Source organism: Convolutriloba macropyga, chromosome 13 (genome assembly GCF_964194025.1).
Source record: "Convolutriloba macropyga chromosome 13, txConMacr16.3, whole genome shotgun sequence".
NCBI classification, from domain to species: domain Eukaryota; kingdom Metazoa; phylum Xenacoelomorpha; order Acoela; family Convolutidae; genus Convolutriloba; species Convolutriloba macropyga.
Window position 1 is genome coordinate 35422536 of NC_134480.1, and position 14536 is coordinate 35437071.

Below are 14536 nucleotides of genomic sequence, written 5' to 3' on the forward strand. Positions count from 1 at the left end.
AAGACAAATATTTCTCACTGTTTTATCGAACGAATTTAGATTCAACTTCCACAATTAACCAAGAAAAATTCTGATTCCAAATAATTTATTCGTTTCGTATTTCGTCGGCAGTTTGTTTGACAAAATATAACCGACTAGCTCCGCGAGAATTGCTCTCAAAAGATTGGGGCTCGCAAATGAATCGAGCGAGCGGAACTCTAAAATGACCGCCCTTCAGACCATGAATGTATGTCTCAACAATTTCCTGGAACAATACTTAATTAAACAGTCATACTCTAAGAGAAACATAATTCCCTCAGTGCGTTCGTTACACGTTTATCCCGTTCCCTTTTTTGAGGAAGATAAGTCAAATGATCAGACAAGGCCGGAGAAATTTCGGAAACGAATCGAAGAAAACGAAAAAAAACCGCATCAAAAATTTGCACCTACTTAAAACACTCATGAGATTTTTTTTAAAAAATGAAGTCAATTCATGAGAAATCAAGCACTGAAAAACAACTTGAAACAAAAACTAGGTAATGAATTTTTAAAATTACAAAGGCGCAAAAAGCCAAAGAAAGCGTACCTTAAAGAAAAAAGAGTATTAAAATGCTCGCACGATAGGCAAGTCATAATAGGCAAAGAAACTCATCTAAGAAAAAACTGCAAATCACAAAAATAGTCTGAAGTCTAAAATCTAAAACTAAAATTTTTAGTTGACAAAGAAAAATATCATACCGTAAAACGTGTACTTTTTTGTACACAAAAACAACAAACGAAAAATGGCTACAATTTGCTAAATATTAGCAAAATAACTGAAAAGCTTCCAAATTATCATAAACATAATAAATACTAAAAACATTCATACCAATATCAGAACAACCCTAAAACTAATACAAACTATAATTAAACATTCTTAACCAACAAAATTGAAGAAAAAACTGCTAGAAAAGTCGCAATTTCAAAATTTTGCTTGCTTACAGATTTTTTTCATTTCAATTTCTCGCTCTCTCGGGAATAGAGGTATGAAAAAAAACACTTTTCGCTCCATTCTTCAATTTCGGTCAGCAACCAAACCACTCCACTTTTTCACGATTAGAGGTATGAAGAAAACACTCTCTTTTCGCTCCACTCTTCAATTTCGTTCAGCAAGCAAACCACTCCTTTTCACGCGTTTCATAAAATTGATTAAAAAGACACTTCTCCAATACTCCTCTTCGCGTTGGTAGTACAAATATCGCATTAAAAAGATTATTAAAAAATCAGAAACAGAGAATATGTAATTTTTGTGTAAGGAGTTTATGGTTTTTGTCAGAGAAGGAACGTTCCTGGAAAATTAAAAACAGAAATTACCGCAAAATTCGACTACTCCCTAGAAAGATTAATTACAAGAAATAAGGAGGGCAAATTCACTTAGAAAATATCAAAAACTAAATCCGGACGAACTGTTGTCGGACGACAGGCAAGTGCTCAATTCCTAACTATTATGCTTTAGCGAGGGCTGAGGGTAACAACGAATGGACTTCAAATGGTATAAATAGAAGATGCACAGAAAACTACAATACTTAATTGGAAAAGTAAAATTAAACCTTGCAAATTTTCATTAAAAATTTTAATGGCAAACTGCCACAGAAAATTGAGAGTCCATTGAAGTCAGATCTTTTTGAAGAATTTCTATGAAATTATTGACTCTATTTTTAACACAGGCAGGAGTGGCACCAGGCAGGAAGGAAAGTCACAGTTTTCCGAAAAAATTGACTTTATAAGTATTTCTTCTTCGAAGCAGGTGGAAGACACCATTCGCTTTCTTCATTATAGTTTCAAGACGCACAGAAGAACGAGGACCAGAACATATTCGTCTAGCTGATTTTGCCCACTTACAGCCCACGAGCTTTGAATTCACTCCTTCTGCAACTAGGATTACCCCATTGCTTAATTAAATATGAACACTCTATACACCTTTTTCTATTCACTTCCTCGTTGTGAACTAATTCCTTGTGTCCTTGCTAACAAAGACCTAACACTCCAAACATTTTTAATGTCACTTTTCAATTACTCATTACAAATTCGTGAATATTCGTTGGTACGAAACAATACAAACAAATTTAGAAGTGCCTCTTCAAAGCATATTTTGTCTCGTTCGTACAGTCTACTTTCAGAAGCAATCACTTGTACAATTTTGAAAAACAGCTTGGCATTCGCGTTTTTATGAACTCCGATCACAAATTTAACAATAAATCAATTTACGGAGAGGTAAAAAATTTTTCTGAGCAGTATTTAAATGTCTTACATATCTGTCAACATACTAAGCGGACATCTAGCGGCTGAAAAGATGAGATCTTTAATTTTTTAACACTTCAGCCTTCGGATCTCTGAAATAACAATACCGACCAAAACGTGAACAAAAGACAATGGCGTGCATCTCATTTGAAAGCACGACGATTCCATCACTTCCCCATAATCAACAGAATAAACAATTTTCAGCTTCAGATGTTTACTTCGTTGTTGTGTTTGTTTGTTCCTAACGCACAACTGCACTATTGTTTACATATGCTACCTAAACGCAAATTGGGAAGTGATTTGTTGTTTTATGACTTCTCAAGCAAGTCAAGCGTGAAATAATTGCTAAGACAAAAGCCATTAACCGTTGCATACAAGCAAGTAACACAACACCAGGTTTAGATCATTGAGCATTATCAACAACTCAACACCATACAATTTAGAACATACTGGATCAATCTACTCAGTCTTGCAGAAGATCAGGATCAATAGAAGATCCAAAATCAAACAAACAAGATCTGTAGAAGATTCAAGATCACTTGAAGATCCAAAATCAATCTACAAGATCTGTAAAAATTCAGGGATACATAGAAGATAGAAGTCTGATCAATAAACAATCAAAATACAAAGATCACAAGAAGATCAAGATATGGAAAGATCTGAGGGATCCTATTTGAGAGTAACAACGGAAGACGATGATGATATTGATGACGATGCGAGTGAACAATTCCAGCGATATTTGGCGACAAGAAGTCAAAACCGAAGACCCAGTTTTCAACACATGTACAATCCAAATAGACGACCCTCTACGGTTTTCTTACAGAGTCTAGCCTCCCAACAGTAACTTTCTTTTCATATCAACAATGAACATTGTTTGCAACTGTTTTCTTTTTAATTAAAAAGTTTCTGTTGACACTATCAAAGGATTCTGAAGCATAAAATGTCTACAGCTTAAGCCCGCACAAAAAATATCAGATCGGTTTCGTCAACTATATTGGTGAAAAATATTTGCTCACAAATTGTGGGGTTTCATACTAGGTACTAATAAAAACAATTTTTAACTGAAAAGCAACTCATCGAAAAAGTTTTTATACCAGATTTTAAACATTGAGCTCTTAAATTTAATGCTCGTGTCCGCAATAAGAAGTAATTTTTATAGCCTACAACTGGTTTGACTTCAGCACCACACGACACCAAAATCATATGAAAAAAGTGTTTCAATTTGTCTCCCTTTTAGGCATCAACATGAGCTACAAGTCGGTGATCATTACAGCGATAGACCGGATTCACAGGTACAAATTTACCATCTACTTTTAATCTCATCACAACAATGATTTCAATGACAATTTTGACGTCTGCCATAGCTCTGAAATTGAAAAAATGAATGCGATCAAGTTGCAATATCCAGTTTGTTCAGGAATGTTTTAAGAAATCTGCCTTCTATGCTATCCCGTCAAATTCGTTGGAAATGCCCGTCATAAAATTAATGGGGCATAAAACGTTTCTTAGAGTATGTTTTCATTCACAACACAATAACCCTTTCTATATCTCAAACAAAGGTCTTCTCATTTTAAGATGCATTAAAAAACTAAGGGATTAATTAGAACATCAAAATGACAAAAGAAGCATCGTTAAGTGCAATTTGCTTTTTTAGAATTTTATCTTAAACACAAAATATTAAATACAAATCGATCATATTAGATTTCATGGATTCTTTCAATATTTCGAACTTCGTAATTTCTGTGTTAAAAAGCAGCACACAAATCTATAGGATCCTGTAATACGTTATGGTAGACATCCACAAAAAAACTTAAAACTGTCAATTTACACCTGTTAACCAATTTTTCAAGACTTCAATTAAATTATGGATCATGAGCGCTGATGTTTGAAAAACCCGATCAATTGTAATTAATTGCTGAGTACTCATTATGAATTATTGCGAATAGAGATAATTAATGCAGTTTTAAAATGTATGCTTCACTGACGCAGGACGACTCTTCACTGGGCGCGACACCCGTAGCGCACAACAAACAGTCAGAGGCCGCGAAGGAGAACGCGACACAACAACAGTCATCTATTGTGAAGAGAGCAGAACAGAGTAAGATTTTTCTAATCTAGGGTCATAAAATTAAAAAAAAACACAAACTCGTTTCATATCAGATCTTAAACCAATGCTCGAGTCCGCAATAACAAGTAATTTTTATAGCCATCAACTGGCTTGACTTTAGCACCACAAGATTTTGAAATATTTATTTACAGAAGGCGGTAAATCAACAGCCGAAAAGACAGATTTCAATTGAAGAAATCGCCAACTCAAAAATGTTTCGATTTGTCTCTCTTTTAGGCATCGCCATGAGCTATTTAAAAAAAATTAAGGCCTAAAATGATGTGTGCGTGGCCACTGAAAATTATAGTAACGTAAAAATTTTATTGTCCATAAAAGTAAACTTGATATTTCATTTAAATAGAGTTGCATTTCAAGGAAATTTACTACTGAAACATTCAAAAACAGAGTGCGCAGCTAACACCGAACTTAAAACTAAACCATAAGGCATAGCTAGCCAGAAACTGCATTCCTAGAAAATTCCTGCATTATTTCAATAAACTGCTCATCTGCAGAATTGAACCACCTTTTTAAAAGCAACATGAAATGACAAAATTAACAGACAGCAAACACAGAAAATATCCTCAAGTGTACTGACAAACAGCGTTGAAGAATCAAAATCAATCTCTTCTAACTACACATTCCCAGCAACCAGAACCAGGCGGTATAATGAAAATGTTTTAAAAACAAAGCGATAATGAAACAAAAGCAGCAAAAAAATGTGGCGGACTTCAAAAAACTAGAATCTTACAAACAATTTGACATCAATCGTACAAGTTGTTCAAGAGCTGCATGCATCAATGTCATAATATACAACATGTACAACCGGTTAATAATCCTTTCTAAACGAGAAAATTAAAAAAAACTGCACCGTAGGCAGGAACCTGATTCGGCTCGCGCAGAAATTTGGAGCGCCGTTGACTCGTTTCGCTACGGGACCGAAAAAGCCGCACCTTAGCTCAATTGTCTGCCGGCCATACCGTTTCTTAACACCCCTCCTAGACAGCCATTCCGCGCTCATCAATGTATTGAAGTACAAGTTTACATTAGTATTAGACAATTCAATAATTATCTGAACTAGCTAAGTATTGAACAACACTAGTCTAATAATAGAATGACGAATTGGCTTTGACCAGAATTATTGTGTAAAATGTCCAATCGGAATTTTACCGCTGTACTTTTTGCCATTTAAATAGTAGCGAATAATATCGCTGCAGCAAATCAATCTGAATGGAATTACACCTTCATGAAACTATATACACTGGAGCAAAAAGTACAACGATTGAGAAAATGAGAAAGCAGTAAGACATAAGACAATAATAAATAATTCTAACTCAAAATCTCTAACCTTTTTCACAACTATTGCTGTTAAAAACCAGTTAGAGATACTTTTTTAAATCAGAACTTTGTTAAAGGAACAAAAAAAATACTGATATTATTAAAGTTAGAAACGTTCTTGCTGAATTTCTCGGCCATTTCCTTTTAACTAAAGTTTTATAATTCAATCTTGAGTTAAATTCTTTAAAAACCGAATTGTGCTCTAAATTTTATCTATGTTGAACTTTTATAGGTCTCATAAATCTATTGTCTCATAAATCTGCTAAACCAAGTAGTTAGTCAAATTTAATTATTTTAACAATTAAACTTCAGTTTTTAGACTTATAAGGGGAAGTCGAGACAGAAGTTTAAGATGAACATCGCACCCCCATGCCCTTAGCATACCAACCATGCGGCCGGAGATGAACATTTCAAGGTTCAATCATGACGGAACAAAAAAGCTAACACGGAGATTTCCCCTTAATTAGGCCAGAATAATACGTTAAAGCGAAAATAAATAATGCAGTGTAAAAATCAACTTTTAAACAGTCGGACCGTTTTGTCAATATTTTAGGGAAGAAACCAAAAGAGACAGCAAACACCGAAGTGCTGCGAGCGAGAGCAGAAGAGTATCAACTAAATGGAGAGATCAAACAGTTCAGAATTAAACACCAGAACAGACTGAAGAGCATAGAGGGACAGAAGGAGACATTAGAACAACACAGACATCAAGTCAGTAGTCATATTAGCAAAAAGTATTTGGAAGTCATTCATACCCAAAAGGAACAAAACTTTATCAAAATTAAAAAAAACTAGTTATCGAGAATATAAGAAAGAGGAAGGCAGAAAATTGAAACGACAACATCTTTTATTGAATTAGCGCATTATTTTTAGCTTTCTTTATCAATCATCTACCACTGATCAATAAAAACCTAGCCAAATTATCAAATTTACACAACCAGACACTAGTCTCATAGCATATCAGTACTGAAACATAGCATTCCAATTGTAAATCGTCGTCTCAGTTCTGTATCAGTTGTGTATCCTAAGGGTATCATGCTACCTCATTGTGCGCAGTGTTTAACAAGAGATCATATTTTTTTCTGTGCAGCAACCTTATCGCTGAAGTATCTTACAACTTAGACCGAAAAATTAATCGCCAGGAGATTAAAAATAGACATAAAGAGCTACAATAATGACATATATCTGTCCCATTTGAACTTTAGCCACCACAATCTATTTCCAAAAGCGTAAAGCTCTTTTACAGAAACAATCGACACAAAATTACGCTACTAAAAAACCTATCTCGGGCATATAATTTCTACATCCACCCTTTACTTAATTGACAAATTTCAGCTGAAGCAGCGGATAGATGACAATGGCAAATTCATAGCTGAACAATTTAACAAACAGTTGAGAGCGGAGGCAAGGTACCGGGAGGAACACAGGGCAGTGAAACAGTTGGGTCAGGAATTGTTTGACCTCGAGGAGCAGGCGGACCAGCTAGCCATTAGGTAGGTTTTCAAAACCACTTGATAACATTTAGCTTAGATTTGTTACATACGAATGTGGGTATTTTTCATAACAATACCACCCCACTTCAGTGACTTCCAGCAATACCAGGAAAAATCATTTTTAATAGCCGCACAGCGATAGCTGAGGCTATTATTGGCCTTCTCTTGGTTTTTTACAATTCAAAGAATTTGAATTGTATTGGGGCGCTGTCTTTTTTACGACTCGAAGAGGAGTATTGGAGAAGTCCTTTTTTTTTAATCAATTTTATTGGAGTGATTTTTGAAGCGGGAAATCAAACGCGTGAAAAAATTTGGAGTGATTTTGGGGCTGAACAAAAGTTGAGAGCGGAGCGAAAAGAGAGTGGTTTTTGTTCATACCGCTGTTTTTGAGAGAGCGAGAAATTGATGTGTGAAAAAATTTTCTCTAAGCGAGCGAAATTTTTTTGTTCACGTGCGGCTTTTAAAAGCAGTTTTTTTGCAACTTTTGATGGTTATGAGGCTTGATTATGATATTGTATTAGTTTTAGGCTGGTTTTGATAGGAATTGAAGGTTTCAAGTAGTTAATTCTGAGTTTAGTGCTAATTTGGAGGTATTTGATCAGTTTTGCTGATTTTTAGACGAAATTTAATGATTTTTCGCCTGTTTTTTTGTATTAATGCTTTAAGTGGGAATTGAATGGAAGCTTGTTACTTAGCGAATATTCAGCTAACAATTGACTAAAGTTTAATTGGTGTAAATCATTCTTTTGTTCGGAAAATTGACAGAAAAATTGAGAAATTTTAAACTATTTTTCTTTTTTTTTGCAGTTTTTTTTGTTCTTAGACAAGCTTCTTAGCCTATTATGACTTGCCCATTGTTTTTGCGAGCTTTCCATTGCCCTAATTGGAAAGGAACTTTTGCTCGGCTTTATGTTTCCTTGTAATATTAAAAAAACTCAAGTTAAAAAAACTTAAGTTTTTATAGTTTTTTGTTCAATTTGTTTTTGAATGCCGTTTCTGTTCTTCCCTAAATTTTTTTATGGCATTTGTGGAGGTTCAGGGTTCACAATAGTTGTCCTAGTTGTGTAGCCAAAAGTATAGTAAATTTGAGTTTAATGCTAATTTGTAGATTTTTGATCAGTTTTGTTGTTTTTTAGACGAAATTTAATGATTTTTTGCTTGTTTTGTTTTTTGTTTTAATGCTTAAAGTGGGATTTGAATAGAAGCTTGTTACTTAAGGAATATCCAGATACCAATTGACTAAAGTTTTCTTGGTATAAATCATTTTTTTCTTGGGAAAATTGACAGAAAAAATTGAGAAATTTTAAACAATTTTTCTCTTTTTTTTGCAGTTTTTCTTTTTTCCCCTTCTTAGACAAGTTTCTTAACCTATTATGATTTGCCCGTTGTTATGAGAGCTTTTTTTGCTCTGATTTCAAAGGAAATTTTTTCGGCTTTATGTTTCCTTTTACTATTAAAACAATGAAGTTAAAAAAACTTAAGTTTTTATAGTTTTTTTGTTCATTTGTTTTTGAATGCCGTTTCGATTCTTCCATAATTTTTTATGGCATTTATGGAGTTTCAGGGTTCACAATAGTTGTTCAGTTGTTTAGTCATAAGGATGGGCAATTTTCTCCTTCGAGTCGTTTCCGGAATTCTTCCGGCTATGTTTTTTTTTTTTTAAGGTCTGTTCACACATTTTCATGATTTTTGAAGTCAAATTGGAGTAGTGATTTTGGTCACGCCGAAACAGGAAAGGGAGCGAAAAAGCGAGTGGTTTTGCGGCGTGAAATTTTTTCGCTCTAATTTTAAAGTAGAGTGAGAATACGGTGTTTGAACAAAAATTCGCTTTATCGGTAGTGGTTTTTTGTTCACATGCGGCAATTTCACTTCGATTTTTACTGTTTTTTCGATTTTTTGGATCGGATTTTTTTCTAAATGGTTTTTCCAAACCATTCATAGTCCGTTCTAGGTCTAGTTTTCTGTTTAGTCAATGAAAATTCTTTGAATTGTTCGTCAGGACTTGTCCTGCTATGTTTTTTTATTTCGTCGTCATGATTTTTGTTACGACCATATGACGTCACAGCCACTTTTTGTTCATTCGTTCATGCAATTTCAACTGAATTGCATGTGTGACGTCATTTTTCGCTCTTAGTGGAGCGAGTTTTTTTGTTCATGCGCGTGATTAAATTTTTGGTCACACTTGACTTACCTCACTCTCAAAAATGACTTCCTCAATTTGAAATTGACTTTTATTTACTTTAATTCAAAGAGACAAGGTCAAATGGGCGTGTGTCACTCTAAATGAAGGTTATTTGAGATCAGCTAATAGAGGCAGCCAGAACTTATACAGATTTTTAATCAAAATGTAACAGATCAGCCTTCAATGAAAAGACAAATTTTTTTTGGTCTGTCTTTTTTACTGTTTTTAGACTGCCGATCTACGAATCTACTGCTGCTATTTTCTGGCAATCTGCCAGCTATGTTATTACTTTTAAAGAAGTTGTTAAAAATGTTTTTGGAAACAACTGAAATGGGGTAGAAAAGAAACGAAAAACACCCATTATTTACACGTGTTAGATCACAGCTTGAGTTAGATAAAATGAAAAAACTTGCTATTTGCAGTAAAATCCGCCAATAGAACATGCTGATAATATCTTTTTATTTTTCATGTCAAAAAACAGAAAACCAAGATTTTAGATATCAAATGATCAAAATTAGCTGATCCTTTTGAAGTAAACGAATTAATTATAAACTTCGAAAACAAAGCTGAAAATCACTAAAAAAAATGGTAATTATCTTTCAGTCAACTGAAAGCTAACGCTTAAAAAACTTGTGCATTGATCACACTAGTTTAGCCAAGTCTCTGCGAGTTTTCTCGGACTTCTAAAATGAAAAAAAAACTATCACGTGTTCACAAACAAACTACCAAAACAGACAGTAAATCTTCCTGAGAAACTCTCAGAGCCGCTGAAAAGCTTGCTTCTAACTCATTTAACTATAGCTGTCAGCTATTGAATACTATAACAGAATACGGTCAAATTTTTCATCAAAATCACTTCGGGCCTCAGTGTGGCCTCTATTAAAAAGAATTCTTAAGAATCAAATCAAATTTACTGCGAAAAAAAAAAGAATCCAACCCCAGAATAAATAAATGAAAATATATGGCATCATGATCAATAAAATCCAACCGAAAATCCAAGTAAAAATGTCCTAGCCTTGAATGTCAAACACTCAAATTGACGAGCAAGCGGTTCCTTCTGAACGCATTTCCTTTTCAAACCTTTCACGCTATGAACTATTAACAAAAAAAATAGATTTAAAAATTTCAGCAGTATTCACAAGTGAAAACCAATAAGCTCAAAACACAAACCGACTGAAGTCGGAAAAATTTCTATCAAACGAAAAGCGGGGGCAATTTCAATTAGAGGGTGTGTTTAAGAAATGGTGTGAAGGACGGTTTTTAATCTTTCACCCCCCTCAGTCATAACCCCATCAACACTCCCATTGTCCATCCTCATCCACTTGAACCCCCTTCTCATCTAGCCTTCGCAGGCCTACCACCCGCCCGGGTTAGTGGGTTGTGTTTAAGAAATTTTAGTAGAATTTCATATTTTCTTTTTGCAAAATTTGATCAAAGATATAATAGAACTTCAAAAAACACATTTCTTGAAAGCTTTCTAATGTATCAAAAAATGAATTTCCATAAGAAAACAAGACATGTAATCAACATAAAAATTTTTAATTCTAAAATATGACCCCTAAAAATTGTAAATTGGTTTAAAAAGTCAGGTTTTCATGCATAACAAGATCAGCAAAGTTGTCAAAACAGGCCAAAGTCGCACATATTACTCACGTTTAGCTCTAGTTTAATAATTACGAAAACCGAAAGGCTTTACGGGCTATTTAAACCAGTGGAAGGATTTAAATGATCAAAAATTCCAGCAGAAAATAAACGCTTCCACTATTTCTAACTTAGGCTTCCTTTTCCTCTAAAAGTTAATTTTATCGAGCTAAGATTTCTTTTTTAAAGAAATACTCGCATACAATTGAACGACTTCAACATATCATTGGTAGGGAATAATAAGGAATGTTTATCCTCACAGCAGAACTTTTATTAAGCTACTCATTTTTTGGATCTAGGTTTGATATTCTTTTGATTTCAGATTGTTCCTTGTGTCTAAAGAGATCGAGAAGGGAGAATCGTACAGACAGCTTCTTCTTCTATCAGCCAAAATATCATCAAGTGTGTAGTTATCATTTATCTTCCCTCATATAGAACAAGATCAACACAAACAAAGATCTTTTCCGTTATTGCCCCCGTGATATTATTACCCCCCCCCCCCCCCCCCCAATTACAGACAAAAAATAGTCGAATGAATCGACGGTGTTCAGCTGGATTGATAGGCAGTTTGATATTTGACAAAAATGTACCTAGTCGCGGAAGACTGTTTGTAATATCAGACAAGAAGTTGGAACTATTTCCGAGATTTTAAAACTCGTTTGATATCAAGTCATGTGTAAAGCATTTCGATTATTGCTGTGAAATCACTTCACTGAAAAATTATTTTAAACGGAACTATTTAAATCGTATTCACAATTTTACGACAAACTAGTTTTTTTACGCTTTGCTTTCAGACACTGTGGGTTCTCAAATGTCAGAAGCAGATATAATGAATCTCATTCAAAAACATCAGACTCTAAAGGCGAGTAATCATCAAATTAATTCAAACGATAAAGGTGTTCATCGAGCAAATGAATATTGTGTGATTTTAGCAAACAAATGACAACCTCAAACGAACACTGTCATCCAAAACACAAGAGGTAATTCAACATTCGGGCGCAATGACAGATCAAAAAATAAAGTCAAACCAACTACACATTAAAGACTACACTTTTAAACACTACATATTAAAGAGGGCGCATACTTTTACTACATTAATCCAATCAATGACAAAAACTCACTAAGTGGGCAGGGTATGCGCAACAACTAGTACGCTATGAGGTCAAAAAGCTCACTTACTACACTTGGCGAATGCTCAAAAAATGATAGATATATTGATGAGTTCTAGTTAGTTATCTAGTAACTCGCCATAACAGCTTTTCCAATTGAGGCTAAATACAAAACTTGCATAATTTCAATAAAGGGTTTTAACAACGTCGGAATCAAATCCTTCCCGAATTTCCTACACGTTTCCAAAAAATTTTCAGAAACCGTATCTCTAATTTCAACACTACTTCATAACCGCTGACTAGGTTCATATCCGAACTTGTCATGCTACTATCTCTTTTTTCTTGGCAAAAACTTTGATATTCGATCTATGGTGGAACTTGCTACACGATCATTCATACACCATTTTGATTGGAAACTCGTGCGTTTCCTTCTCTTAATTTTTCAGTAGAATTTCTATGCAAAAAAAAATTTAAAAAAGTTGCTCACTCCGATGAGTTCCAGTGAGTTAGAGAAGCATGTCTGATAAATATTTAACACGGCAATTTTTAAGGTATTCTTTTAGCAGCCGCTTATCAGGCAATTTTCATACATGCGGTGGATTAGATGTTGATTCTAAGTTCAACTGTTTCTTTTTGTATACAGAAATTCAAAGGCAAGTTAGATTATCCTGTCGCAAAAAAAACATTCAGTATTATTTGCAAAAGAATGAAGCTGGCTTTAGTCGGGCTTAGGAACATTTTGTACGATTAGATCCCTATTCTCTTGCGTACAATGAATTCCCTCGCATTTTAACAGTCAAAAGAAATAGTGACGCTTTAAAATGTAATCTTTTTTGTTTGTTCATTTGTGATTGAATGTTACTTTAATTAAAAGTTAGAAAAAGAAGGTAGAGACAACTTTATTCCGTGCCATTTTTAATTGCTCTTGAACGTAGTTCATAGCAATTATTGTAAACTTGTGTGTCTTTTTACGACTCGAAGAGGAGTATTGAGATTCTACAGGTTTTTTAATTGCTCTTCAACGTAGTTCATAGCAATTATTGTAAACGTGTGTGTCTTTTTTATGCAAAATTTTCGCTTGACAATATTGACTTTTCGAGTGACTTTTACGCCCTTGACTTTTTGCATTTCGCGTGATCTAAAATTCTCTCTCAATCACAATTTCAAGCAGCTGAACTCAATTGGCGGCAATTTAATACTAAAAGTCAAATGAAAAGTGCGCCGAAACTGGTGTCATCTTTTACTTTAAAACTTAATAGTGGTATAAGTTAACCTCTAATGTGGTTATTTGAAGCCCACTATCGAACTTCTTAGTCCCATTTAGCCCCCCCCCCCCCCCCCGACTGAAGCAGGATACAATTGATTAGAGCACCCACTAGTCGTTCAAGAGCAATTCTTCCGACGTTTAGTCGGTTATGTTTAACAGTGCGATCGGAATGAGTTCAACAACTTTGCAATCTGATATGAATTGAGTTACTTTTGATTATTAAGTTAACTTCAGCGTAGCATAGCGGGTCGATAATGTACAATTGTTCCTAAAAAATGACTGCAAGTGCATGTCAAAAGTTTGCCCACTTACATTTGAAGTCAGTATATTTTGGTCGACAACTCCTCTTACAAAAATTGAAACAAAAAGGCTCTCAATATGTTCAAAGTCATTCAAGACTGGACTGGCCAGAAGGACTGGCCGAAATCTTTCTGAAGGCAACCCATTGCAATCAAAATCCTAGAGATAATCACAACATCAACGGCCAAAATCTGAGCAAAAGCAAAAGTCTACATTTACATTAAAGTGAGATGAAAAAATAAGAAAGAACTCTATTGAACAAAACAGATCTCAATGAGAAATGCAATCCAGAACAGCGCCACACTCATGGGGAGACACTATCGCTTGTCATGAGGCTGAGTAGTTTATGCACAGTTCTTAAATGATAAGAATGACAATCGAGCCTCATCAAAGTCCTCAATAGTAGTTAGGGCATCAGACATTTCGTAGCGTAACAACTTGGCAATTAGTAAAAAAAAAAGAAGCGGCTGAACCTTCTGTTCAGTGTAAGCGGAAGACATCATAACGTAATCTCTTTGAAGACTTCGAAATTTTGCTGCATGCGTTTCACATCTATCTTTAAAAAGATCTTAAAAACCCGTCTCTCAAAACTCAGAACTTACCTTATTAAACAGAAGTCATACAAAATTAGCAGAAATAATACTGTCCGTATGTTATTGGAACTTAAGTGTATCTAATTAACTGAAACCAATGGAAATTTTCAAGAGCTTTGAAGATGCTCTACTTTAGTATATTACCCAAAAAACAATCCCCGCGCCAACGATAACTCAAAGAGTTAATAGAAGGTTAATAGATGCTTGGCACTACATTACAGATCATCTTCAGTTCTAAATTTGGTGATTA

The 14536-nt window shown here is 34.4% G+C and overlaps 1 protein-coding gene across 2 annotated transcripts in view; it reads left to right on the forward strand.

The window, feature by feature from the left end:
* The first annotated feature begins 2294 nt into the window (after nt 1–2294).
* LOC142351552 (uncharacterized) overlaps nt 2295–14536 on the forward strand; it is a 29612-nt gene continuing 17370 nt past the window's right edge. Inside the window, exons 1-8 of one of the 2 annotated variants that reach the window (XM_075403638.1) lie at nt 2435–3099; nt 3497–3551; nt 4249–4357; nt 6255–6412; nt 7037–7194; nt 11340–11419; nt 11812–11879; nt 11950–11997. In XM_075403638.1, coding sequence (XP_075259753.1) covers nt 2909–3099; nt 3497–3551; nt 4249–4357; nt 6255–6412; nt 7037–7194; nt 11340–11419; nt 11812–11879; nt 11950–11997 — 867 coding nt within the window. In that variant the 5' untranslated portion in view covers nt 2435–2908. Of the gene's footprint in view, nt 3100–3496; nt 3552–4248; nt 4358–6254; nt 6413–7036; nt 7195–11339; nt 11420–11811; nt 11880–11949; nt 11998–14536 lie in introns of both variants that reach the window. The other variant, XM_075403639.1, reaches the window with a different exon arrangement.